This window comes from Mobula birostris, chromosome 13, assembly GCF_030028105.1.
Source record: "Mobula birostris isolate sMobBir1 chromosome 13, sMobBir1.hap1, whole genome shotgun sequence".
NCBI lineage: Eukaryota > Metazoa > Chordata > Chondrichthyes > Myliobatiformes > Myliobatidae > Mobula > Mobula birostris.
In genome coordinates, this window is record NC_092382.1 from 19,393,091 (window position 1) to 19,420,230 (window position 27,140).

General features: G+C 49.7%; 1 protein-coding gene and 1 long non-coding RNA gene across 5 annotated transcripts; one reads left to right on the forward strand and one right to left on the reverse strand.

Annotated features, from left to right (window-relative positions):
- Positions 1–1,986: 1,986 nt before the first annotated feature.
- LOC140208494 (NACHT, LRR and PYD domains-containing protein 3-like) lies at positions 1,987–25,942 on the reverse strand. 4 transcript variants are annotated; one of them, XM_072277188.1, is made up of 11 exons: positions 25,868–25,942; positions 20,380–20,472; positions 19,359–19,525; positions 17,135–17,306; positions 16,971–17,036; positions 5,134–6,871; positions 4,600–4,686; positions 4,274–4,444; positions 3,949–4,119; positions 3,626–3,793; positions 1,987–3,479 (listed from the first exon to the last, which is right to left on the reverse strand). In XM_072277188.1, the coding sequence occupies exons 2-11, from the start codon at positions 20,438–20,440 to the stop codon at positions 3,392–3,394; spliced, it is 2,889 nt and encodes a 962-aa protein (XP_072133289.1). In that variant the 5' UTR covers positions 20,441–20,472; positions 25,868–25,942; the 3' UTR covers positions 1,987–3,391. The 4 variants fall into 4 exon arrangements, with proteins under 4 accessions (XP_072133289.1, XP_072133290.1, XP_072133291.1 ...); XM_072277189.1 differs by having other exon boundaries at positions 20,380–20,467; positions 25,868–25,920; XM_072277190.1 differs by lacking the exons at positions 3,949–4,119; positions 4,274–4,444.
- LOC140208496 (uncharacterized) lies at positions 3,199–20,606 on the forward strand. The gene is made up of 3 exons (XR_011888802.1): positions 3,199–3,301; positions 15,099–15,264; positions 19,730–20,606. It is a non-coding gene; the product is annotated as an uncharacterized lncRNA (long non-coding RNA).
- Positions 25,943–27,140: the final 1,198 nt, after the last annotated feature.

Here is a 27,140-nt window from a genome sequence, read left to right on the forward strand (position 1 = left end):
GCAAGAGAAAGAGATGGGGGCAGAAAGGGAATGAAAGAGGTGGGGAGAGGAGGATAGGGTGGGGGAGAGAGGGGCGGAAGAGATTGAGGGAGAAGAGGGGACAGAGGGGACTGAGGGAGAGAGAGGTTGGGGGAAGAGATGCAGAGAGAAGAGGGGACGGAGGGAGAGAGAGGCTCAGGGAGTGGGCAGTGGATTCCGTCTCCTCTCCTCACCTTCTCTTTCTCCCCTCCCCTCCTCAATCTGATCCCTCCCTCTCCCCCACCCACAGAGAATGGTGGTGATCCACGCTAACCAGCCCGCACCGCCGGACCTCGCCTTCATCTTCTCCAGCGAACTGGCGCCCACCCCGGCCTCTGACGGGCCCCGGTGACGACACGTTCCCCGCTCCACGGGACAGCCCAAAGGATTCGGGCCGAGCGGCCTGAGAGAAAAATCAAGGCGGGATTTTGGAGATGGAGTTGGGGGGGGGGCGGTTGGTGGGTGACATTCCCGTGGTCACATTCCTCCCCGTGGGTACCCCCCAGTTCAAGCTCCCTTGTTACAAGTCGGTCTGTCCCACCCTCGCCATCCGGTCACTCCTGAAACACTCCGCTCTCTGTCCCCTCTATCACCGCCATCTCACCCTGGCTGGTGGCCATTTTGTGATGGCTGCTATTGATAACTGCTCTCCCAGCATCGTAGAAATAGTCACATCCTTTTCCTCATCTCCCACTCGCTTCCCTCCCTGTTTATTCAATCTCAACTCCTCATCCCTCCTCTTTCCCTCCCTCCTCGCTCTCCCAACTCTCCATTTAACCTTCTGCTGACAGCCATTTTGTGACAGGTTGTGACCCTCCCTCCCACTTCCTCCACCATGAAGTATGTCACTCCCTCACACTCACCATCTTGTCAACCCCTTTCCCATCCCATCACTCACAAACCCCTCCTCTCCCTCCCTCCCGTCGCTTTCCTCTCCCCACCACCTCGATGTTGTGCACTTTATGCTGGTTGGCTGCCATTTTACGATGCCAATTTTCGCCTCTCCTCATCGCCGCTTCTCTCTCTGTTACCGAGTGAGTCTCTCCCCTACTCACCCCGTCACTCCTGACACCCTCCCCTCTCTGTCCCCTTGTCCTTTCTCCCGCCATCCACCACATCCTGGGTGGTGAACATTTTCCGATGGGAAATTTCCCTTCCCTCCATCGTTGAGTGAGTATCTCCCCTCTCCCTCCGTTACGACACTCAACTCTCCGTCCATCAGCCCTGACCGCGTCCCGACCCCTCGCTCCCCCTCGCTCCCCCTTTCCCCTGTCCGCACCCCCCTCTTCTTGCAGCTCGTCTTATTTGCGAAGGATCGTAACCACCCACCCTTCCTGCTCTATTGAGTAAGTCACTCCCTATACACTCCCCATCCTGTTCCTGCCCACCCTGTCCTATCAGACCCCTCTCTCCTAGTCCTGTAACTTCCCCTCTCTTCCCGTCCCATCAGTTTCCCTCCCTCCCCGTCCCATCAGTTTCCCTCCTTCCTGGTCACACCACTCCCGCTCCCTTCCTGTCGTTTCACTCCTCTTCACCCCGTCTCAAACCACCAGTTTGTGACAGGAACTTTTGCCCCTTTTCGTCCCCTACTGAGTCAGTGACTTCGCCACGGTCACCGTCTCATCAGTCCACTCCTCGTCCCATCACTCCTCTTCCTCCCAAACCCCTCACCCCTCTCCCCAAAATCCACATGTATATGTGTATGTGTGAATATCTGAGATATATACATTAGTTTATTCAATGAGAAAATTATTAGAATTCAAACATACATGCAATACCCAAGACGATATAAAACACAAATTAAAATACTGTTATTACAATCAATAACACACTCGATCCCGGGATTGTATCCACGGGCACCGTATGTTCCTTCGCCATAGATTCTGTGTGCGACAGTGGCCCATTGTAAGTCAGTGTCTCACTCCATCCCTGGCGGCCACATTAACCAAGGAACACACACAAAAAATGCTGGTGAACACAGCAGGCCAGGCAGCATCTCTAGGAAGAGGTACAGTCGACGTTTCGGGCCAAGATCCTTCATCAGGACTAACTGAAAGAAGAGGTAGTCAGAGATTTGAAAGTGGGAGGGGGAAGGGGAGATCTGAAATGACAGGAGACGACAGGAGGGGGAGGGATGGGGCCAAGAGCTGGACAGGTGATTGGCAAAAGGTATACAGAGATGGAGGAGGGGGAGGGTCATGCGACAGGAGGCCTAGGGAGAAAGAAAGGGGGAAGTGAAACCCACTATAGTGAGAGGCACAGAGGGAGAATAAAGGGAAAGAAAAAAATGGGGAAAAATAATAATGATAATAAATAATAAATAAGGGATGGGGTACGAGGGAGAGGTGGGGCACGTGTGAGTGAGGCGAGGGACAGAAGGATTATACAGATCAATAGTGGCTGAGAGGATCGTGCAGGAGGGAGGGCTTCAGGGTTTTAGATAATTGGGCTTTGTTCCAGGGAAGGTGGGATCTGTTCCGACGGGATGGTTTACACCTGAACTGGAGGGGTACTAACATTCTTGCAGGAAAGTTTTGCTTGGGCTGCTTGGGGGGGGTTTAAACTAAATCTGCAGGGGGCAGGGATCCAGAATGTGAGAGAGGATAGCGAGATGAAGTATAAAGGACAGGTGGGGACTACACGGTTCCGGAATGCGAAGTGTGAAGTAGAGAAAGGTGAGGCGGAACGAGTGATAAGGAGGATACATGTGCAGAGGGATGGTCTGACGGAGCATGGAGTTAAATGTGTGAGCTGCTGACGTGCGGGAATAAATAAGCTGCTCCCGACTCAATCACAGTCACACAGAACTAACTGACCGGCGACAACGGGTGACCGGTTGAATAATCAGTCCCGTTTCTCACCGTCACTCTGCATCGGGGAACCGATGATTATTAAATCACACTTCAGGGCTGTGTCCGGGATCGCTACAGATCCAGGGTCACTGCCGAGGTATTTGTCAATTTAACATCATTATATCAGCCAGACTGCCGAATGCACCGTCCTCAGCAATGGGAGCAAAAGGATTCTCTCCCGGGATAATCCCACCCCGGGACACCGGTGTCCCAGACTGAGCCCGGCCCCCGGGCTCTTCCTGTCTGTGTAATTACCCGGGTCTCACGTGAAGGGGGGGGGTCTCAAACCTGCACATCCGGCGGAAGCAGCGCCGCTGGACAGGAGACGGAAATACGTCACCTCGGGCACGCAAAGATCAACACAAAGCGTGAGCACGGAACTAGCTCCGTTAGAACGGTTGGGAATTAAACCTGGCGCGCGGACATTAAAGGTAAGGGGAAGGTGGGAGTTAAAGGGGAGGGCGGGGAATCGGCTAAAATGTCGGCATCCCGCGGGCGGGGATGTTCACACATTCAGATGTTCACACGAACACGGTCAGTCCGGGTCTGGGTTCCCGCAGAGATCTCAGTTCATTCTCCCCGGTCTCACTGAACTCATTGTAAAGCAGCCTGAAACAGATGGGAGAATAAAGATGAAATCAACAGATTACACAACAGTGTCAGTAACAGGGGACAACACTCACAGACAAATATCACCAGAAAACCCGCGGATCCGCTGATATTTTATCACATTGAACATTAACACAAACACTCACCCGATCAGCTCCAGACTCGGGAGGGTCAGTATGAGACGGCGGAGACCGGGGACAGATCGGTCTGTCAGCGAGTTTGATCCCAGGTTCAGCTCCGTCAGTGATGGGTTTGCACTGAGAGCGGAGACGAGATCCTCGACACCAGAATCTGTGAGACCGACATCCCACAGCCTGGAGATGAGAGAGAGTGAGGGTGAAGGACACAGAGAGACAGGAGACGGTACAAATCCCCAGTGTTTATCAGCAACACAATTACTGATCACATTTATGTTCAGTGTCAGACACCCAGTGACTGTAAGCACAATCTCCCACAGTCTGCTACTGACCCCAGTTTCTGTATTTTACACTCCGGGTTCCTCAGAGCCGCAAACACCAGTTTCATTCCTGAATCTCCCAGTTTATTATCACTCAGGTTCAGCTCCGTCAGTGATGGGTTTGTACTGAGAGCGGAGACGAGATCCTCGGCACCAGAATCTGTGAGACCGACACGGTCCAGCCTGGAGATGAGAGAGAGTGAGGGTGAAGGACACAGAGAGACAGGAGGTGGTACAAATCCCCAGTGTTTATCAGTAACACAATTATGATCACAATAATGTTCAGTGTCAGACACCCAGTGACTGTAAACACAATCTCCCACAGTCTGGTACTTACACCAGTTTCTGTATTTTACACTCTGGGTTCCTCAGAGCCTCAGACACCAGTTTCATTCCTGAATCTCCCAGTTTATTATCACTCAGGTTCAGCTCCGTCAGTGATGGGTTTGTACTGAGAGCGGAGACGAGATCCTCGGCACCAGAATCTGTGAGACCGACACCGAACAGCCTGGAGATGAGAGAGAGTGAGGGTGAAGGACACAGAGAGACAGGAGACGGTACAAATCCCCAGTGTTTATCAGTAACACAATTACTGATCACATTAATGCTCAGTGTCGGACACCCAGTGACTGTAAACACAGTCTCCCACAGTCTGGTACTTACCACAGTTTCTGTATTTTACACTCCGGGTTCCTCAGAGCCGCAGACACCAGTTTCACTCCTGAATCTCCAAGTTCATTCCGCCCGAGTCTAAACACAAACAGACAGATTGAGGAACAAAGTGATTCAAGCCGAGGGTCTGAGGGAATTTCTCTTACTCGGATATTTCAGGAAACATTAAACCCTTCAGTAAATCACTGATCGGAGTTCCCATCACTGTCAATGTCCCTCACTGCCCAGCTCCAGGGTATTCACCGAATGTCAGTAATTTAGTCTGTCGGTGTGACCCTGTAAACTCCACATATCCTGTCTCATTCCCCGATGGTTAGAAACGTGTTCCTGGAGTGACAGGGATGAGAGGGGCAGGGATGAAGGGGGAATGGGGATGGGGTAGAGAGATCCCACAGGAGGAAGGGGGATGGCATTTGTCACAATTCTTCACAATCGTATTTATCACAGTTTTACCCAAATCCCTTTACATTGAAACAACACACCTGGACAGTTTCACAGTTCAGAGTGAGAGATAATTCAAGTTACCTCAACTCCTGGCACTTGTGCAGCCCGGGTCCCAGCCGCTGGATTGCTTCACACTGAATGTTGCAGTTCTCCAGGTCCAGGTGTTTTATTGTATCACAGTGTCCGATGCCATGAGACAGGACCGCGCAGTCAATCGGGGTCAGTGTCATTCCACGAAATGAAAGTGTTTCCACTGATCCCAGTGCGGCCCGAGCCAGTCCACGATTCTGAGACTCAAACAGGTAGTGCAATGTGTTCAGGAGGCTCCTTTTACCAGCTTCACTCCATGTGTTTCCACTCTGGCGTTTAACCTCCTCCTTCACCCAGTCAATCACCCGGCAGGTTGTTTGATGAGGAAATGGACCCAGAAACTCCTCCAGGCCCCGAGCTGTCATTGGGTTGGAGAGACCAGCAACAAAACGGAGAAATATCTCAAATCGACCGTCTGTCGTGCTGTGGGCTTCAGTGAGGAATCTCAGAATATCCCCGGGATGTGGATTCAGGAATTGTGCGACTGCAGCTGCAAACTCTTGGATGGTGAGGTGTGGGAATGTGTACACCACGCTCCGGGCAGAATCCTCTCTCTCCAAAAGCTCCATCAGGAACCCAGACAGGAACTGGGAAGGCTGCAGATTGTATTTGATCAAATCTCCATCTGTAAACACAATCTTCTTCTCAGCCACTCCTCTGAAGGCCATCTGACCAACCCTGAGTAACACATCACGGGGGTTCTCAATCTCACGGCCGTGGTTTTTCAGGATGTTGTAAATATAGTAGGAATACAGTTGGGTGATGGTCTTGGGAACTCGCTGTGGGTCCCTGACTCTTTGTATGAAGAAGGGGCCCAGTGCCAGAGCGAGGATCCAGCAGTAGGAGGGGTTGTAGCTCATGGTGTACAGGATCTCGTTCTCCTCCACGTGTTTGAAAACAGCTGCTGCCACCGTCTGATCTTCAAAATGCCTGATGAAATATTCCTTCCGTTCCTCACCAACAAATCCCAGGATTTCAGCCCAGATACTGATCTTCGCCTTTTCCAGTAAATGTAACGCAGTGGGACGGGTTGTCACCAGCACTGAACACCCTGGGAGCAGCTTGCCCTGGATTAAACTGTACACAATGTCAGACACCTTGCACTTGAATTCAGGATCTGTGCATGTGGACCGAGGTTCTGTGTCTCTCTGACTGTCAGCAAAATCAATTTTGTCATTGAATTCATCCAAACCATCAAATATAAACAGCAATCCCTCTGGGTTCTTCCAGACCTCTCTCAGGGTATTCCCAAAGTAAGGATACTGATCCAGAATCAGTTCCTTCAGGTTTATTCTGCAGTTAATGGAATTTAAATCCGGGATTTTGAAACTAAAGGCAAACTGGAATTGTTGGAATATTTTCCCCGTGGCCCAGTCATAAACAATCTTTTGTACCATTGTGGTTTTCCCGATCCCTGGCACTCCGGCCACTGCTGCTGAACGCCCAGATTTGGATTTACTCCAGGAAAAGCTGCTCTGGAACAGCTGATCAGTGCGGATTTTTTCCAGCTCTCCGCGGAGATGTTCCTCTCTCCACTCCTCGTGGTCTCTGCCTCTTGCCAGCAGCTCATGTTCCACCAGTCTCCGATCTCGAACAGTAGAAATGACCGTGAGCTCAGCGTATCGATCAACCAGCTGGAAAACCTTCACCTTCTCCCTCATCAGGATCGTGTTCACTCTCAGCGTTTCAGTTTGTGCCCGCAGAGTCTCCTTGTGTTTCTGTTGAACATCTTCCATGGGAACAGACCGTGATCAAACTGTTAGATGCCTCAACTCAGAGCTCAGTATTTAAGTGCACAAGAGTTAGCTCAACACTATTGCATTAATTGCATTAATCAATGGATGTTCGTACAGTGAAGTAAATCAGATTAACAGACCCCTGACTGGACAGAGAAGTCTGTTCTAGATAAACACCAGATCATCACATTTCCACATGCTGTGATGGTGAGTATTTCCCTGGTAGTTTACTGACCCCCAAGTGTCCCGTACTGGACAAACTCCCAGTACTGTCACAGCTGTGATTGTTCCTGTGGAAGAAACTTTTAATCTCCAGTGTTGATGTGGTGTATGGAGATGGAGAAGAAGGTAGTGGGCATTCTGTCAAAGGAACAGGTCGAGGAATCACAGCTCCCCCTCCCCTCTCACCATCAGTGATTCAAAATACAAAGAAGTAGCTTTGCTGATCAGCACGTGCACTGTGGGTCGGTGGTTGGGGTGTTCGAATCATGTCATGGGTGTTTGGACGCAGTCTGGACCTTGCCAGGAGTGTGTGGGATCCGACAGAGTATCAGGACCCTGTCAGAGGTGTGTGGGGTCTCACAGTGTGTCAGAGCACTATAAGGGACGTGTGGGGTCCCACTGTTTGTCAGGGCCCTTTCAGGAACGTGTAGGGTCTCACAGTGTGTCAGGACACTGTCAGGGACTTGTGGGGTCTCACAGTGTGTCAGGACAATGTCACGAGTGTGTGGGATCTCACAGTGTGTCAGGGCCCTGTCAGGGACGTCTGTGCTTTCACAGTGTTTCGGGAACATGCCAGGGGTGCTTTAGGATACTGACAGTGGTGAGTTGTGACTCACACTGTTGAAGGACCCTGTCAGGAGCGGGTGGGTTCTCACAGTGTGTCCGGACCTTGTCAGGGTGTGTGGGATCTCACAGTGTGTTAGGACTCTGTCAGGGGTGTGTGGAGTCTCACAGTGTGTCAGGACGCTGTCAGGTGTGTGCGGGGTGTCACAGTGTGTCAGGACGCTGTCAGGGGCGTCTGTGGTCTTGCAGTATTTCAGGACATTGTCAGGGGTGTTTTAGGACACTGACAGTGGTGTGTGGAGTCTCACACTGTGCCAGGACCCTGTTAGGGGTGTTTGGGGTCTCACAGTGTGTCAGGACCTTGTCAGGAGTGCGTGGTGTCTCTTAGTGTGTCAGAACGCTGTCAAGGGCGTGTGGGGTGTCACAGTGTGTCAGTATCCTGTCAGGAGTGTGTGGTGTCTCACAGTGTGTCAGGTCCCTGTCAGACATGTGCAGGGTCTCACTGTGCATCACGAACCTGTCTGGGACGTGTAGGGTCTTACAGTGTGTCAGGACCCTGTCAGGAGTGTGTGGGATCTCACAGTGTGTCAGTGGTGTGTGTGGTCTCACAGTGTGTCAGGACCCTGTCAGGGGTGTGTGTGGTCTCACAGTGTGTCTGGGGCTTGTCAGGGGTGTGTGGGGTCTGACAGTGTGTCAGGACCCTCTCATGGATATGTGGGATGTCACAGTATGTCAGGACCATGCTCGGAGTGTTTGGGGTCTCACATTGGGTAAGGACACTGCGAGGTGTATGTGCGGTCTCGCAGTGCGTCAGGAGCTTGTCAAGGATGTTTGTCGTCTCACAGTATGTCAGGAACCTGTCAGGGGAATGTGGTATCTCACAGTGTGTCAGGACCCTGTCAGGGCCGTGTGGTGTCTCACAGTGTGTCAGGACCCTGTCAGGGGTGTGTGGTGTCTCACAGTGTGTCAGGACCCTGTCAGGGGTGTGTGGTGTCTCACAGTGTGTCAGGAACCTCTCGGGCGTGTGGTGTCTCACAGTGTGTCAGGAACCTCTCAGGGGAATGTGGTGTCTCACAGTGTGTCAGGACCCTGTCAGGGCCGTGTGGGGTGTCACAGTGTGCCAGGGCACTCTCAGGAGTGTGTGGGGACTCACAGTGCGTCAGGTCCCTGTCAGGGGTGTCCGGGGCTTCACAGTGCGTCAGAACCCTGACAGGGACTTAGGGGTTTCACATGGTGTGAGGCTGCTGCCAGGGGTTTATGGGTTCTAACAGTGTGTCAGGATCCTGTCAGGGACGTGTGGGGTCTCACAGTGTGTCAGGAACCTCTCAGGGGCGTGTGGTGTCTCACAGTGTGTCAGGAACCTGACAGAGCCGTGTGGGGTGTCACAGTGTGCCAGGACACTCTCAGGAGTGTGTGGGGTCTCACAGTGCGTCAGGTCCCTGTCAGGGGTGTCCGGGGCTTCACAGTGCGTCAGAACCCTGACAGGGACTTAGGGGTTTCACATGGTGTGAGGCTGCTGCCAGGGGTGTATGGGTTCTAACAGTGTGTCAGGATCCTGTCAGGGACGTGTGGGGTCTCACAGTGTGTCAGGACCATGTCAAGGACGTGTGGGGTCTCACAGTCTGTCAGGAACTTGTCAGGGACGTGTGGGGTCTCAACAGTGTGTTATGTCCCTGTCAGGGGTGTGTGGGGTCTCACTCTGTGTCAGGACCATGTCACGGATGTGTGGGGTCTCGCAGTGCGTCAGGACCATGTCATGGATGTGTGTCATCTCACAGTGTGTCAGGAACCTGTCAAGGGCATGTGGCGTCTCACAGTGTGTCAGGAACCTGTCAGGGACGTGTGGGATGTCACAGTGTGCCAGGACACTGTCAGGAGAGTGTGGGGTCTCTCAGTGTGTCAGATCCCTGTCAACGTTGTCCGGGGTCTCACAGGGTGTCAGGACACAGTCAGGGACATGTTGTGTCTCACAGTGTGAAAGGACCCTGTCAGGGACGTGTTGGGTCTCACTGTGTGTAAGGACCCTGACAGGGGCGTGTTGAGTTTCACATTGTGTCAGGACACTGTCAAGGGTGATTTAGGACACTGACAGCAGTGTGTGATGTCTCTCTGTGTGTCAGGACCCTGTCAGGAGTGTGTGGGGTCTCATAGTGTGTCAGGGGTCTCTGTGGTCTCACAGTGTGTCAGGGCCCTGTCAGGGAAGTGTGGGGTCTCACAGTGTGTCTAGACCTCATCAGGGGTGTGTGTGGTCTCACAGTGTGTCAGGACCCTCTCAGTGATGTGAGGGGTCTCACAGTGAGTCAGGACACTGCCAGGTGTATGTGGGGTGTCACAGTGCGTCAGGACCCTGTCATAGCTGTGTGTCGTCTCACCGTGTGTCAGGAACCACTCAGGGACGTGTGGGATCTCACAGTGTGTCAGGAACCTGTCAGGGACCTGTGGGGTGTCAAAGTGTGTCAGGACACTGTCTGGAGTGTGTGGTGTCTCACAGTATGTCAGGTCCCTTTCAGACGTGTGCAGGGTCTCACAGTGCGTCAGGACCCTGTCAGGGGTGTGTGGGGTCTCACAGTGCGTCAGGACCCTGTCAGGAGTGTGTGGGGTGTCACAGTGTGTCAGGACCCTCTCATGGGTGTGTGGGATCTCACAGTGTGTCAGGTCCCTGCCAGGAATGTTTGTGGTCTCACATTGGGTCAGGACTCTGTCAGGCGTGTGGTGTCTCACAGTGTTTCAGGAACCTGTCAGGGACGTGTGGGGTCTCACAGCGTCCTAGGTCCTTGTCAGGGACGTGTGGGGTCTCACAGTGTGTCAGGACACTGCCATGTGTATGTGGGGTCTCTCAGTGCGTCAAGACCCTGTCATGGCTGTGTGTCGTCTCACCGTGTGTCAGGAACCTGTCAGTGGCGTGTGGGGTGTCACAGTGTGTCAGGACACTGTCATGGATGTGTGGGGTCTCACAGTGTGTCATTACCCTGTCAATGACCTGTGGGGTCTCGCAGTGTGTCAGGACCCTGTCAGGGGAGTGTGAGGTCTCGCAGTGAGTCAGGACCATGCCAGGTGTGTGTGGGGTCTCACAGTGTGTCAGGACATTGTCAGGTGTGTGTGGAGTCTCACAGTGTGTCGGGGCCCTGTCAGGGACGTGTGCGTTCTCAGTGTTTTAGGACACTGTCAGCGGTGTGTGGGTTTTCACAGTGTTTCAGTATCCTGTCAGGGATATGGGGTCTCAAAGTGTGTCGGTCCCTTAACAGGGGTGTGTGTGGTCTCACAGAGTATCAGGACCCTGTCTGACGTGTGCGGGGTCTCACAGTGTGTCAGAAACCTGTCAGCAACATGTGGGCTGTCAAGGTGTGTCAGGACCCTGTCAGAGGTGTGCGGGGTCTCACAGTGTGTCAGGACCCTGTCAGGTGTGTGTCTGGTTTCGCTGTGTGTCAGGAACCTGTGAGTGGTATGTGTGTCGTCTCACCGTGTGTCAGGAACCTGTCAGGGACGTGTGGGTCTCACTCTGTGTCAGGACCATGTCATGGATGTGTGGGGTCTCACAGTGTGCCAGGACACTGCCAGGTGTATGTGCGGTCTCACAGTGCGTCAGGAGCCTGTCATGGATGTGTGTCATCTCACAGTGTGTCAGGAACCTGTAAGGGACGTGTGGGATGTCACAGTGTGCCAGGACACTGTCAGGAGAGTGTGGGGCCTTTCAGTGTGTCAGGTCCCTGTCAGGGACTTCTGGGTTTTCATATTGTGTCAGGACACTGTCAGGGGTCTGCGGGGTCTCACGGTGTGTCAGGATCCTGTCAGGAGTGTGTGGGGTCTGACTGTGTGTCAGGAACTTGTCAGTTGTATGTGGGTTCGGGCAGTATGTCAGGAACATATCAGGGGTGTGTGGGGTCTCTCACTGTGTCAGGACCTTGTCAGGTGTGTGTGAGGTCTCAGTGTGTCGGGACCCTGTCATGGATGTCCAGGGTCTCACAGTGTGTCAAGACCCTATCACGGAAATGTGGGGTCTCACAGTGTGTCAAGACCCTATCGGGGGTGTGTGGGGTCTCACAGTGTGTCAGGACCCTGTCAGACGTTTGCAGAGTCTCGCTGTGTGTCAGGACCCTGTCAGGTGTGTGTGATGTCTCACAGTCTGTCAGGAACCTGTGAGTGGTGTGTGTGGGATCTCAGACTGTCAGAGACTTCTGGGGTTTCACATTGTGTCAGGACGCTGTCAGGGGTTTGCGGGGTCTCACAGTGTGTCAGGTCCCTGTCAGACGTGTGCAGGCTCTCACAGTGTGTCACAACCCTGTCAGGAGTGTGTGGGGTCTCATAGTGGTCAGGGGTGTCTGTGGTCTCACAGTGTGTCAGGGCCCTGTCAGGGAAGTGTGGAGTCTCACAGTGTGTCAGGACCCTCCCAGGAGTGTTTGGGGTATCACATTGTGTCAGAACCCTGTCAGGTGTGTGTGGTGTCTCACAGTGTTTCAGGAACCCGTCAGGGACGTGTGGGGTCTCACAGTGTGTTAGGTCCTTGTCAGGGATGTGTGGGGTCTCACAGTGAGTCAGGACACTGCCAGGTGTATCTGGGGTGTCACAGTGCGTCAGGACCCTGTCATAGCTGTGTGTCGTCTCACCGTGTATCAGGAACCTCTCAGGGGCGTGTGGGGTCTCACAGCGTGTCAGGAACCTGTCAGGGACCTGTGGGATGTCACAGTATGTCAGGACACTGTCTGGAGTGTGTTTGGTCTCACAGTGTGTCAGAAACCTGTCAGGGACCTGTAGGGTGTCACAGTGTGTCAGGACACTGCCTGGAGTGTTTTTGGTCTCACAGTGTGTCAGAAACCTGTCAGGGACCTGTGGTATGTCACCGTGTGTCAGGGCCCTGTCAGGTGTGTGTGGTGTCTCACAGTGTTTCAGGAACCTGTAAGGGACGTGTGGGATCTCACAGTGTGCTAGGTCCTTGTCAGGGACGTGTGGGATCTCACAGTGTGCTAGGTCCTTGTCAGGGACGTGTGGGGTCTCACAGTGTGTTAGGTCCTTGTCAGGGACGTGTGGGGTCTCACAGTGTGCTAGGTCCTTGTCAGGGACGTGTGGGGTCTCACAGTGTGCTAGGTCCTTGTCAGGGACGTGTGGGGTCTCACAGTGTGTTAGGTCCTTGTCAGGGATGTGTGGGGTCTCACAGTGTGTTAGGTCCTTGTCAGGGATGTGTGGGGTCTCACAGTGTGTTAGGTCCTTGTCAGGGACGTGTGGGGTCTCACAGTGAGTCAGGACACTGCCAGGTGTATGTGGGGTGTCACAGTGCGTCAGGACCCTTTCATGGCTATGTGTTGTCTCACCGTGTGTCAGGAACCTGTCAGGTGCGTGTGGGATCTCACAGTGTGTCAGGAAGCAGTCAGGGACGTGTGGGGTGTCACAGTGTGTCAGGATCTGTCAGGAGTGTGTGGGTTCTCACAGTGTGTCAGGTCCCTGTCAGGGGTGTCCGGGTTCTCACAGTGTGTCAGGTCCCTGTCAGGGGTGCCCGGGGTCTCACAGTGTGTCAGGACCCTGTCAGCGACGTGTTGGGTTTTACAGTGTGTAAGGACCCTGTCAGGAACTTGTTGGGTTTCACATTGTGTCCGGACACGGTCAGGGGTGATTTAGGACACTGAACGGGATGTGTGGGTCTCACTGTGTGTCAGGACCTTGTCATGGATGTGTAGTGTCTCACAGTGTGTCAGGGCCTTGTCAGGGGTGTGTGGGTCTCACAGTGTGTCAGAGCCCTTTCAGGGACATGTGCGGTCTCACAGTGTTATAGGACCGTGTCAGGGGTGTTTTAGAACACTATCGGCGATGTGTGGGGTCTGAAGGTGTTTCAGTATGCTGTCAGGGATATAGAAACACAGAAACATAGAAAATAGGTGCAGGAGTAGGCCATTCGGCGCTTCCAGCCTGCACCGCCATTTATTATGATCATGGCTGATCATCCAACTCAGAACCCTGCCCCAGCCTTCCCTCCATACCCCCTGACCCCCGTAGCCACAAGGGCCATATCTAACTCCCTCTTAAATATAGCCAATGAACTGGCCTCAACTGTTTCCTGTGGCAGAGAATTCTACAGATTCATCACTCTCTGAGTGAAGAAGTTTTTCCTAATCTCGGTCCTAAAAGTCTTCCCCTCTATCCTCAAACTGTGGCCCCTCGTTCTGGACTTCCCCAACATCGGGAACAATCTTCCTGCATCTAGCCTGTCCAATCCCTTTAGGATTTTATACGTTTCAATCAGATCCCCCCTCAATCTTCTAAATTCCAACGAGTACAAGCCCAGTTCATCCAGTCTTTCTTCATATGAAAGTCCTGCCATCCCAGGAATCAATCTGGTGAACCTTCTTTGTACTCCCTCTATGGCAAGGATGTCTTTCCTCAGATTAGAGGACCAAAACTGCACACAATACTCCAGGTGTGGTCTCACCAAGGCCTTGTACAACTGCAGTAGTACCTCCCTGCTCCTGTACTCGAATCCTCTCGCTATAAATGCCAGCATACCATTCGCCTTTTTCACCGCCTGCTGTACCTGCATGCCCACTTTCAATGACTGGTGTATAATGACACCCAGGTCTCGTTGCACCTCCTCTTTTCCTAATCGGCCACCATTCAGATAATAATCTGTTTTCCTATTTTTGCCACCAAAGTGGATAACTTCACATTTATCCACATTAAATTGCATCTGCCATGAATTTGCCCACTCACCCAACCTATCCAAGTCACCCTGCATCCTCTTAGCATCCTCCTCACAGCTAACACTGCCACCCAGCTTCGTGTCATCCGCAAACTTGGAGATGCTGCATTTAATTCCCTCATCCAAGTCATTAATATATATTGTAAACAACTGGGGTCCCAGCACTGAGCCTTGCGGTACCCCACTAGTCACCGCCTGTCATTCTGAAAAGGTCCCGTTTATTCCCACTCTTTGCTTCTTGCCTGCTAACCAACTCTCCACCCACACCAATACCTTACCCCCAATACCGTGTGCTTTAAGTTTGCACACTAATCTCCTTTGTGGGACCTTGTCAAAAGCCTCTGAAAATCCAAATATACCACATCCACTGGTTCTCCCCTATCCACTCTACTAGTTACATCCTCAAAAAATTCTATGAGATTCGTCAGCATGTCAGAATCCTGTCAGAAGTGTGTGGTGTCTCACATTGGATCAGGACCCCGTCAGGGTATGTGGAGTGTCACAGTGTGTCAGGACCCTCACAGGGACGTCTGGGGTCTCACACTGTTTTTGGACCCTGTCAGGGGTGTGTGGGGTCTCACAGTGTGTCGGGACTCTGTCAGATATGTTTAGGGTTTCCACTGAATGTATTTGGCTGTGATTGGGAGTGTAGGAAAATATTGATTGTGTACATATTTACTTTAGAGAATGTGACAATTGTTGAAATGATGTTCTTCAATAATCTGGGAGTGTATCTGTTTGATATTCAGAAATGGGTGTGGGAAATTCACTGTCGTGTCTGTTCCCTCGGCAAACAACAGGATGATTAGTGAAGGACAAGCTTGTAGCGATTTACCAAACCCATGGTGCAGGGAAACTGAGGGGTTTCATTGACCGCATGTGGACTGGAACATCATTAACAGAGGTGACAGAGACGTGAGTAATTTGTAAACTTCCAGATTTGTCTCTCTCTGGTCCCAGATTTAAATTATTGTCTTTGGGATTTGTTCTTGTAAATGAAAGAGATTGAACCAGGATTCTGGCCGAGATTCCTTATATTTCTGTTAAGAGCTTCGAATAATCAGTGAAACATGGGCTGATGCAATGTTAATAAGTTTTGTGATATTTGTCTTTCTTACGCTCTCTCCTCTGTCTAACTCAGTCTGCGATGATGAAGCCTCACAATCTCTGAGCCCATGCACTGCCCCGGGCTCCATTCTCACTGACATGATGGGCTTATGGATGTAGTGAGCTTCCCATCCAGACCATCACAATTTGACAAATTGTAATATTATTTACGGATAATTTCAGTCCTTTGCACTTTCCTTGTCACGATCCCACAACTCTCGGTTTCCCTGTCCTAATTCCCATCTCTCACTCTTCCACAGTATCCATCACACAACACTGGCAGACAGGAATTTCAGCTTCTGTGGACTGAGCTGAGGAATTTGTCCCCCAATCTCACCCTCTCTAACACTGTAGCAGTGTTTGTACTGGGGAGTGCAGATGTGAACACAGCGGTGTTCATATGCTGCTCTGTGGTTGAACAGACCGGTTGGGATGTTACCTGCTTTTCTAATTAAAGTGATGCTATTATTACTGTTCTGTGACTGGAACTTCAGTGGACGCCCAACTCTAAGAAAAGATAATCTGCAGGAACTGGGGGAGTTTAGAAAATGGTTAAGGATGAGGCTGTTCAGGAGGGGACAGTGGCTGGCAAGAGAAGGTTTTGACTTTTTGGTGTGAAGAAATTCTTTTTTCCCATTCTCCGGATCGCCCCCTTCTCCACACAGACTCTGGTGGAGATCTGTAGTTGCAGGTCCCCGAGCGGTGTGACAACTCTAGTCAAACTCGCCAGCTCTCTGCCTCTTTCCTCAAAATGTCCTTTGAAAACTCTCCCTCTAGCAAACACGTTTCCCTGTGTCTCACTGTGTTCTCTGTCACAGTGCCAACATTTACCTGGTCAGATCTTTGTGGCTCAACAATTTAACCGCCCGACGTAAAGTACCACCGTTGGTGGAAACAGAGGTCAGGTTTCAACATTATGAACTCTGCTTCGGCCACATCTGGGCCATTGCGTACCGTTCCAATTGCCCCACTACCGGAGGGATGTTGAGGCTTTAGAGAGGGAGCACAAGAGATTCACCAGGATGCTGTCTGGTTCAGAGGGCATGTGCTATCATGAGAGGCTGGAGAAAATTAGATTGTTTTCTCTGGACCATCGGAGGCCGAGGGAGCTCTGACACAGGTTGACAACATTATGAGAGGCTTAGATAGAGTAGACAGAGAGAATAGTTTTCCTGGGGTTCAAATGTCTATTACTAGAGGGCCTGCAGTGAAGGTGAGAGGGGGTTGGATTATGGGAGATGTGAGAGATAGTTTTTTTTTAAATCAGAGAGCCGTGGATGCCTGGAATGCACTGCCTGGTACGGTGGTAGAGGCAAATTGTTAGGGACTTCTGAGAGACGTTTGGATAGACACATGGATGTAAGGAAGATGGACGCATATGGACATGGTGTAGGAAGCAGAGATTAGAGCTTGGGTGTGTCTGATTTACTTCTTAGCTGTTTCGGCACAATATGATAGGCCTAATGGCTTATCTCAGTGTTTTCCTCTGCAATGTTCAATGCACGGTCACTTACCTTTCAGCTCACTGAGAAACTCTAGTAAAAGTTGAGCGGGAATTGGTCGATGGGAGGGATCACAACCTGATGAATTTAAACAAATTGAGGAAATCATTTTTGTAAATTTGTAAGGTGTGCTGTGTTGTGATCCAAATTTAAATTAATTGCTGATATTATCTCACCATATATCTGTATTTCCTTCAGTATTTTGTCCAAATTTGGGACACAGTTCTGCATTTTCACAAAGGTTTCCCACATCACCCTCCGGGCGCGGGAGCCTTTCTCCATCACCAGGCTCAGGAGGAGTTTAGAACTGTCCGCCCGCTCTCCCTTATCAGCGAGATCAGAGATTTTCTGTGAAGAGTAACGGTGAACATATTGGGGACTGACAGATTCACACAGAGAATGAGGAGTAAATGATGTGCTCTGTAACGGGATCACACTCTGCTCCACATGGTAGGCTTATTCAGAAAGTTAGAAGGCATGGGATCCAGGGAAGTTTGGCCAGGTGGATTCAGAATTGGCTTGCCTGCAGAAGGCAGAGGGTGGTGGTAGAGGGAGTACATTCAGGTTGGAGGGTTGTGACTAGTGGTGTCCCACAATGATCTGTTCTGGGACCTCTACTTTTCGTGATTTTTATTAACGACCTGGATGTGGGGGTAGAAGGGTGGGTTGACAAGTTTGCAGATGACACAAAGGTTGGTGGTGCTGTAGATATTGCAGAGGATTGTCAAAGATTGCAGAGAGACATTGATAGGATGCAGAAGTGGGCTGAGAAGTGGCAGATGGAGTTCAATCCGGAGAAGTGTGAGGCAGTACACTTTGGAAGGACGAACTCCAAGGCAGAGCACAAGGTAAATGGCAGGATACTTGGTAGTGTGGAGGAGCAGAGGGATCTGGGGGTGCATGTCCACAGATTCCTGAAAGTTGCCTCACAGGTAGATAGGGTAGTTAAGAAAGCTTATGGGGTGTTAGCTTTCATAAGTCGAGGGATAGAGTTTAAGAGTCGCGATGTAATGATGCAGCTCTATAAAACTCTGGTTTGGCCACACTTGGAGTACTGTGTCTAGTTCTGGTCACCTCACTATAGGAAGGATGTGGAAGCATTGGAAAGGGTACAGAGGAGATTTACCAGGATGCTGCCTAGTTTAGAGACTATAGATTATGATCAGAGATTAAGGGAGCTAGGGCTATACTCTTTGGAGAGGAGGAGGATGAGAGGAGACATGATAGAGGTGTACAAGATAATAAGAGGAATAGATAGAGTGGACAGTCAGCGCCTCTTCCCCGGGCACCACTGCTCAATACAAGAGGACATGGCTTTAAGGTAAGGGGTGGGAAGTTCAAGGGGGATATTAGAGGAAGGTTTTTTTCTCAGAGAGTGGTTGGTGCGTGGAATGCACTGCCTGAGTCAGTGGTGGAGGCAGATACACTAGTGAAGTTTAAGAGACTACTAGACAGGTATATGGAGGAATTTAAGGTGGGGAGTTATATGGGAGGCAGGTTTGAGAGTCGGCACAACATTGTGGGCGGACAGGCCTGCAATGTGCTGTACTATTCTATGTTCTATGTTCTATAACGGGATCACACTGAGCAGTCACCCTGTCTGGACATGGACTGTACATTCTGAGTGCAGAGCACACGGGGGGACATTCACCGTGAACCTGGTCCACCAGTCAATGAGATTCTGGCTGGTCTGTGACCGCTTCATTGACCTGGCTCCAAATCCGTAAATAATTCCTCACCGGATTTGACGATGGAAACAGAAATCAGAAAATAACAATCACAGATGAACAAGGAACTCAGGAGGGTTTTTGTATAACAGAGTGAACGGTCCCAGGGAAATTGCAGAAAAGATGCTGTGATTCATCTCCTCAGTCTGCCAGTGTCCAACATGACAGCGGATTACCGGCTGACACCTGATGCCTTTCCTTTGCCCTTTCCGATGGAGGTTTATTCAGTGATTACACATTACAACATGGCAGTATTCCCCGATCCACACTGTTTGCAGTTACAGATTGTAACACAATCATCTCCACCCAGAACAGAACACACTCCAGCTCCTGCAGCACCCACAGATGATGCCCCGGTTCTCACTGACATCCTGCCGGCACGCTGCACGGTCTTCCCAAACCGAAACCTCCCGTCATATTTCCATTTAATACTGGAAGCCCACACAACTGTTACCTGCTCAACTCACTCTGAACACTGAGCAGCTACCCACCAGTCCGCGGGGTCTTTTCACCTCTTTCTATCACTGGTTCAGATTTAAATCTTTGAGATTGTATGTACAATACTTATTTCCCAGTTTTTATTTTATCTATTTAATATCCGATGAGTCAGAGTTCCGACACCCATCAGTCCTGTGACGTGTGACAATTCAAACCCATTCTCCCTCCCACTCACCCGATGTTCCTCTCCACTGAACTGATTCTCGGCCGTTAACGCCAGGCTCATTCCGTGCACCCCTCCTTCCATCGCCTGCTCCAGCCTGTCCCAGTAGAAATCCGTCAACTGCAGCAGCTGGAAATCGTCCCAGCTTGCCAGGAGCTCGGAGATCTCTGAGCTCGGACCTGTGAATGAAAATGGGGAAAATTAAAAAATTACTGACCCCATATTGAGCAGCAACTTTCTCTCTGGAACCTAAAGATCACCAAATACAGTCCGAAATATATATATGGGGGGGGGAGAGGAATGGGCACAGGCCAGGGGGTGGGAGGGGGGTATAGGAGGGGTTATAGTTCTATCTGTTGAAGGCTGCTCTTTTGTCTCCCCAGAAATATACCTCTCTGTTTGGAAAGGACTCTGCTTATTCCTGAGAGTATCATAACCCATCACCATCATTCTCCTGGTACTGCCCATCACCACCGCTTTGCTCTGGCTTACTGTCTGCCTGCCTGGTCAACCCCTTCCTCGGCAAGTCTCTGGGATATCTCACAAAATGCTGGAGGTACTCAAAAGGTCAAGCAGCCTCTATGGAGGAGAATGAACAATCAACGTTTCGGGCACGGCCCTTCATCGGACTGGAAATGAGGGGACAGAAATTCTAGATATTGCCACATTACTTTCTATTCTTTGTGGTCCTGATCCAAAACATCAAATGCTTATCCCCCTCCATGGATGCTGCCTGACCTGCTGAGTTCTGCCAATATTTTGTGTTTCTTTGTGTTGCCCAAAACTTTCAGCATCTGCAGAATGTCTTCTGGAGTAACTCGCTACTTTAATCACAATCTGCGAGAGGAGCAGGAACAGACAGTAAACGTACCCCTTTGCACGTGTGACTGTGCTTACCCCTGAGATGTTAATTCTCTCTCTGTCATCCCTCCGCTCAGTCCTTTCACAAATATTTGTGAATTGCTGATATTGAATTAAACACAGACACAAAGTCTAAGCAATATTTATAAATTAAAATACTTCACCAACGTACCTGTGTTCTTTCTCGATGTTGACGTCACTGGAACTCCTCCCCTGCTCGCACCTTGAGCCATTTTGAGGACAGATGTGATCAGTTTTTGCTGCTCTATAACAAAACAAAATTAACAGGAGGGTCAAACATTAATTCAAGTGTAAAGGGGAACACTGTTTTGATTTTAAACTGAGGCAAACACTGCCAAACATCTTGGACCTGTCCACTGAAGCCTTGACACAGCCTGATCCACCTGCTCCCATCTATTTCCATGGATTGTACACTGCGCCGGGACTTTCCGGTGTATCTACACGCTATATTGCAGACAATTCCCTTTTAGGAACCAGTCTTGTGCCCTGGACTGGGAGTGATGTGTCAATGGGAAGGCAAGGCAGGCTGAGCAGACAGCGCCCACTGCTTTGGTCCTCCTACCACTGTTGGCGCTGTGGAGAGTAATGGACAACTGTTCTAGCAGTGTGGGTTAAAACATTTCTGCTGACCAATGGGACACCCATTCCTCTCGTCACTGAATTATACAGATATCTCAATCACACCTGATTCTCACTGTCTCATTTCAGTTTAACATCACCTGGTAATGACACCAATGGCAATATATGGTCTGAGTCTACATAGAAAAACTCTGACATCCTGAACAATGCAATCTCACCCATAACATCGTGACATGCAAACACGGGGCAATGTGCAGATGCTGGAAATTCAAGCAACACACATCAAAGTTGCTGGTGAACGCAGCAGGCCAGGCAGCATCTCTAGGAAGAGGTACAGTCGACGTTTCAGGCCGAGACCCTTCGTCAGGACTAACTGAAAGAAGAGTGAGTAAGAGATTTGAAAGTGGGAGGGGGAGGGGGAGATCTGAAATGATAGGAGAGGACAGGAGGAGGAGGGATGGAGCGAATGGCTGGACAGTTGATTGGCAAAAGGGATATGAGGGGATCATGGGACAGGAGGCCTGGGGGAAAGAAAAGGTGGGGGGTGACCCACAGGATAGACAAGGTGTACAGTGAGAAGGGGTACCTCCCCGTTGTACCCCATCCGTTATTTATTCATTTATATACACATGCATTCTTTTTCTCTCTCTCCTTTTTCTCCCTCTATCCCTCTCACTATACCCCTTGCCCATCCTCTGGTTCCCCCCCTCCCACTTTTCTTTCTCCCTAGGCCTCCTGTCCCATGATCATCTCATGTCCCTTTTACCAATCAACTGTCCAGCTCTTGGCTCCATCCCTCCCCCTCCTGTCTTCTCCTATCATTTCCGATATCACCCTCCCCCTCCCACTTTCAAACTTCTTACTAGCTCTTCTTTCAGTTAGTCCTGATGAAGGGCCTTGGCCCGAAACGTCGACTATACCTCTTCCTAGAGATGCTGTCTGGCCTGCTGCGTTAACATCGTGACATCTTGTTCAGAATCATGACATTTTCTCCAGCAGGATTTTAAGATCCATATTATCACCTAAACCCCGGTCAAGATTTCTTTGAGCATTTACTTTGCTATTACCAGACTGTCACATCGCACCTTGTTAAAGACAATGTAGACGCGCTATACATACAAAACAGCAAGTTGGCAAAATATCTTTAACATAATTAAAACAAAACCGCTAGAATTGTTCGACAAGACAGAGAGTATGTTAATATTTCAGATGGAAGACCCTGTATCAGAGCTGAGCCTGTCTGTAGGAGCCACGTATCTGTTCTCTATCTGCATTATAGTCTGTGTTGCATATTAATGATGTTTGTTTTTGTTTCTCAATCTGTTCCACAACACTCCCTGCCCTCCCATTCACTATACCGGTCCCACCCTGGTCTGACTGTCCAAAAGCACCAACTCTCACTTGTTCAAGTTGAAAACCATTCGCCATTTCTCAGCCCATCTCCATAACTGACCAAGATGTCTTTGAAATTTATTGTAACCTGTTGCAATATCAACCAGATGCCTGAATTTAGTATCAAACTTGCAAACTGTGCCATGTACATTCATATACAAATCAATGGCATGAATAAAAAAATAACAAGGTCTCGACAGTGACAAGCACATCCCACTCGTCATAGGCCTCCATTTGCTAAGTCCATCTTCAGTCATCACCCTCTGCTTCTTGTTCTCGATCCCGGTGTGAATCCACCTCGCCAGCTCCCCATGAATCCCTCGGGACCTATCCTTCCATATCGGCTGCCATGCGGGACCTCCTTACAGACATTTCCAAAGTTCAGATGAACAACATCACTGCCCTATTTCATCAATCCTCATAGTTAGCTGTTCAAAAATCTCCAGAATACTTGTCAGATTTGATGTCCCACTGGGTGTGCAGACGGCAATTTCCCCATAACCAATGTCTAACCGCCCGAGACTTCAGCTTCACTGCAGACTGAGGAAATTCCAACCTGTCGAATTACCAACCTGGACTGAAGCCCGTATACTGCCAGAGTCACCAGCCCAATATTATAACCAATACAAAGCCGCTTTGGTGCCAGCGATTTGCCGTGATGTTCCTCCCATTTCCGGCTCAAAATCTGAGATGGAACTGGAACCTAATGACCCTCTGCCGGGGCTGGTGGTCAGGCTGGTTCACCGGTCTGTACATTGTCAGAGGATGCAGATACACTTCAGCTTGTTTCCAGCAACTAAACTGAGCACGTTGGTCACAATGTCATTGCTGTGTGGGATATTGCCATGTTTCCCCTCAGTGTAGCAGGAACAAAATGTAAAATTATAAAGTAGAAAATTATGGGAACTCAGTACATCAGGTTACATCTGTGAAAGGAGAAATGGTGGAAGACCCGATATCTAAACTGGGACTGTTCAAGAAGCTGTCGATCTGCTGGGCATTTCCAGTATTTTCATCTTCTTACTTCAAATTTCATGCAACTCTAGTTTTATTCCACCTCCTCATTTTAATGCACAGATGGTAACTGATTGCAAAATATCAGCAACGCGCTAAAATCTAAATACCACCCCACTCCAATCAGTTTGTTATTTCAGAGTTCATTCTGACCCTGGTGTGATTCATTCCATACAGTCAATGCTCACAGCATCCTTTCCTCCCACTGTCACTCTGTTACATTTGCTCCTGAGGCCACTGTCTCTACGCTGAGAGGCGGTGACCACAGAGCGATAAAAAGTACAACACTTGCTGCAGCTCTGACGGGCTGTTACCCTGGAAACGGAGGAAGTGGCTCACCGAAAATAACTGAAAAAGGAAATAACAAACTCAACATCAGATGCTGTGAGCTCCATTATTACAAAGATTAACACTGCAGCCATTTTGTTACTGGGAAACTAAAATTGAAATGGCTGCTTTTACCCTGCCACATGCTGTGTTCAATTAAACCTCTGGTAGCTCCAGCTATCAAAAACCCAATCCTGGAAAAGATGTAAAACAAATCTTCGCAATAAAGACAAAATTTAGGAGAGAGTTTGCTGAAATATATCATTGCGGCAATGGGACACAGTCTGGACTGAGATTGAACAAGATGGTTGATATATATCATTGGGATACAGACTGGACAGAGGTTCAACCAGATGGGCAGGGAATGAGCAGATGGAACCCGGTGGGAGAAGGAATCAAGTGCACTCTCCGATGGTCGTCCAGTAATACACAGATACTGAAATAATAGTACACACTACTAGATAACAGATTCCAATATAACAAAGCCAGAACAAACAATAGCCCTGGAAGAACGTTGTTTCGTTTTTACTGTGTACTGTCCCAGTAGCTTATGGTCGAAATGACAATAAACTTGACTTAACTAAGAAGTTCAGTATATGTATCAATGCTCCGCAGAAAGTATCCCATCCCCATACCTCACATCTTAATACGGCTACTATCTACTGCTATTTCTTTAACTGAATGAAATAGCGGAGAACTGTGGACACAGCTGAGCACATCATAGAAACCAAACTCCCCTCCATGGACTCAGTCTACACTTCCCGCTGCCTCAGTAAAACAGCCAACATAATGAAAGATCCCCACAACCCTGAACATTCTCACTTCTCACCCTCCCATCGGGTCGAAGATTAAATGGAACAGAAACATACGACCAGTTTCAAGGACAGTTTCCATTCTGCTGTTATAAGCGAACTGAATGTTCTCCAGCATATTGACCTGACCTCACAGTCTAAATCGATGTGACTTTGCACCACATATCTACCCACACTGCACTTACTCTTTTAAAAAATCTGTTTATTACTATTAGCCAAAATTAATACGAGTACATCAAAGAACGCTTACAATGTCTCAAGAAAAAGAACATTAAAGATTGTAAAAATTTTGGTAATGAAAAAAACCTACTAAGCGAGAAAAGTGGGAAAGAAACCCCATTAGGTGTTCAATCCCGGCGCCATGCGTCACACAAAAAGCTTCTGAAGATGAACATCAAACCGCCAGCAAAAAAAAGTACCAAAATTTACAATTAGATCGTGGAGGAAATCTATCAATTAACTCAAATGATAATAACGAGCAAATGAACCCCATCTTTTCTCAAAAACATTGATAGCTAGGAGGGCCATTTTGTTGAAGTGGAAGGAAACATCAGCTCCCACTTTGTCACAATGGTTCTCTCAAGTGACGCTGTGTCTTAGTTTGGAAACAATTAGAAGGGGAACCTTTGCACTGCAGTTTATCTGTAACCATCATGATTTGTTACACCCTGGTATCGTTTTAACTCAGTGTACTACTGTAACGTATTGATCGATGTGCATAATACCGAAGACACGATTTTCACTGTACCTCTGTACATGTAAAACAATATAAAGATTCCCTAACTTAATCGCGTGGAACTGTTAGTCAGCCTGAGTTGCTCCTTTGGAACTTCTGGAGCGAGTGTACACATTTCCGAGAAACCCAGATAAATGAAAAAAAGACTTAATTCTCGCATTAATAGGGCCAGATATCTGGAAACATTGTCAGCATTTCGGCAAGTCGTTGCAATGGAAAGAAGATGGAAATAAACTTCCCAGATCCCCGAGAGGACGTGAGAGATCCGGATCTCACTGTCCTGTCTGAACAGGGATAGATGAAACTACTCATACACGTGGATCAGTGTCCCGAGGGTGCGATTCTTCTGTTTAACCCTCGTGTCTGCAAGAACACAACAGGCCGAACGGCCCCTTCCAGTATAAAACAATTATCGACCCCTGGCATCGATTCAGGTGAAGTTAGGATCCGAATCCGAGCCGGGTGATGCAGATAAAGTTCCCCAAGTACAACTCACCGGATGGGTTTAATCCCAGCATCAGCACCTCATCCGCTCCTGGGACCAGAACCCCAGGGTCTGAGCGGCGGCTCATCTCAGGCTGTGCAGTGTGAACGTCCCACATCACGGACGAACCCAGGCAGGTTATGTCCAAGAAGCGGGACGAGGCCGACAGTTCGAGGAAGTTAACAGGACTCTGCCCAACATCAGATCACCCCTCCACCACCCGGAATCGGCTTCAGTACTCACCGATGGGAAATTGTCGGTCTCGTTCACCCTAGTGACCGGTCTCAATACTCACCGATGGGAACTTGCTCTATTTGCCCCGCAGACAGCGAACCGTCCCCCAGCTCCCCGCCGACGATCCGCTTCAACAGAGAACGGAAAGAAAACCAGTGCCCATCCGGGGACTGTGAGGGCGGGGGCGGGGCCTCGGAAGCGGGGCGGGACTTCTGAAGCGAAAACCCCGCAGATGCTGCAGATCTGCGTTTGAAATAGGAGCGAGACACGGGATCACGTGACGGGTGGAGGGACTCTCGCCCATCACACGCTGCCCGACCTACCTGCCGCATTTTACACCAGCTACAGTTTTAATTTTTCCCTCAGAACCTTTGCTGTCCCCATCGCTCCACGCCCCCGGTTTTCAGAGTACGGGTTCGATTCCCATAGAAACATAGAAAACCTACAGAACAACACAGGCCCTTCGGCCCACAAAGCTGTGCCGAACATATCCCTACCTTAGAACTACCTAGGCTTACCTATAGCCCTCTATTTTTCTGAGCTCCATGTAGCCATCCAGGAGTCTCTTAAAAGTCCATATCGTTTCCGCCTCCACCACCGCCGCCGGCAGCCCATTCCACGCACTCACCACCTTCCGTGTAAAAAAAACTTACCCCTGACATCTCCTCTGAACCTGCTTCCAAGCACCTTAAAACTGTGCCCTCTCCTGCTAGCCATTTCAGCCCTGGGACAAAGCCTCTGTCTATCCAGACGATCAATGCCTCTCATCATCTTGTACACCTCTATCAAGTCACATCTCATCCTCTCACCCGGGTGCCAAGGTCAAGGATGTCTCTGATCGATTGCATGACTTTCTGAAATGGGAGGGTGATCAGCCAGATGTCGTGGTGTACATCGGTACCAATGACATAGCAACAATGAGTGAGGAGGTCCTGGAGAGTGAGTATAGAGAGCTTGGTAGGAAGTTGAAAAGCAGGACCTCGAGGGTGGTAATCTCAGGATTGTTACCTGTGCTAGGTGCCAGTGAGGGTAGGAATAGGATGATCTGGAGGATGAACAAGTGGCTGAGGAACTGGTGTAGGGGGCAGGGTTTCAGATTTTAGGATCATTAGGACCTCTTCTGAGGACCTGTACAAGAGAGACGGGTTACACTTGAACTACAGGGGAACCAATATCCTTTCAGGGAGTAGTGCTATTGGGGAGGCTTTAAACTAGATTTGCAGGGGGATGGGAACCAGAGTGTCAGAGCTGACAGTGAGGCTGGGGTGAAAATAAATGATGTTAAAAGTTTAAGCAAATCCGCTAATAGAAAAGTTGTGAGTGGTGGTAAAAAT

Excerpts from the sequence above, each read along its gene's own strand:
- LOC140208494 (XM_072277188.1), bottom strand. The coding sequence starts at position 20,440 with ATGGCTCAAGGTGCGAGCAGGGGAGGAGTTCCAGTGACGTCAACATCG. Across the intron at positions 4,445-4,599 it reads TGTAAAATACAGAAACTGTG|GCTGTTCGGTGTCGGTCTCA; the intron begins GTAAGTACCAGA and ends TCTCATCTCCAG. Across the intron at positions 4,120-4,273 it reads TGTAAAATACAGAAACTGGT|GCTGGACCGTGTCGGTCTCA; the intron begins GTAAGTACCAGA and ends TCTCATCTCCAG.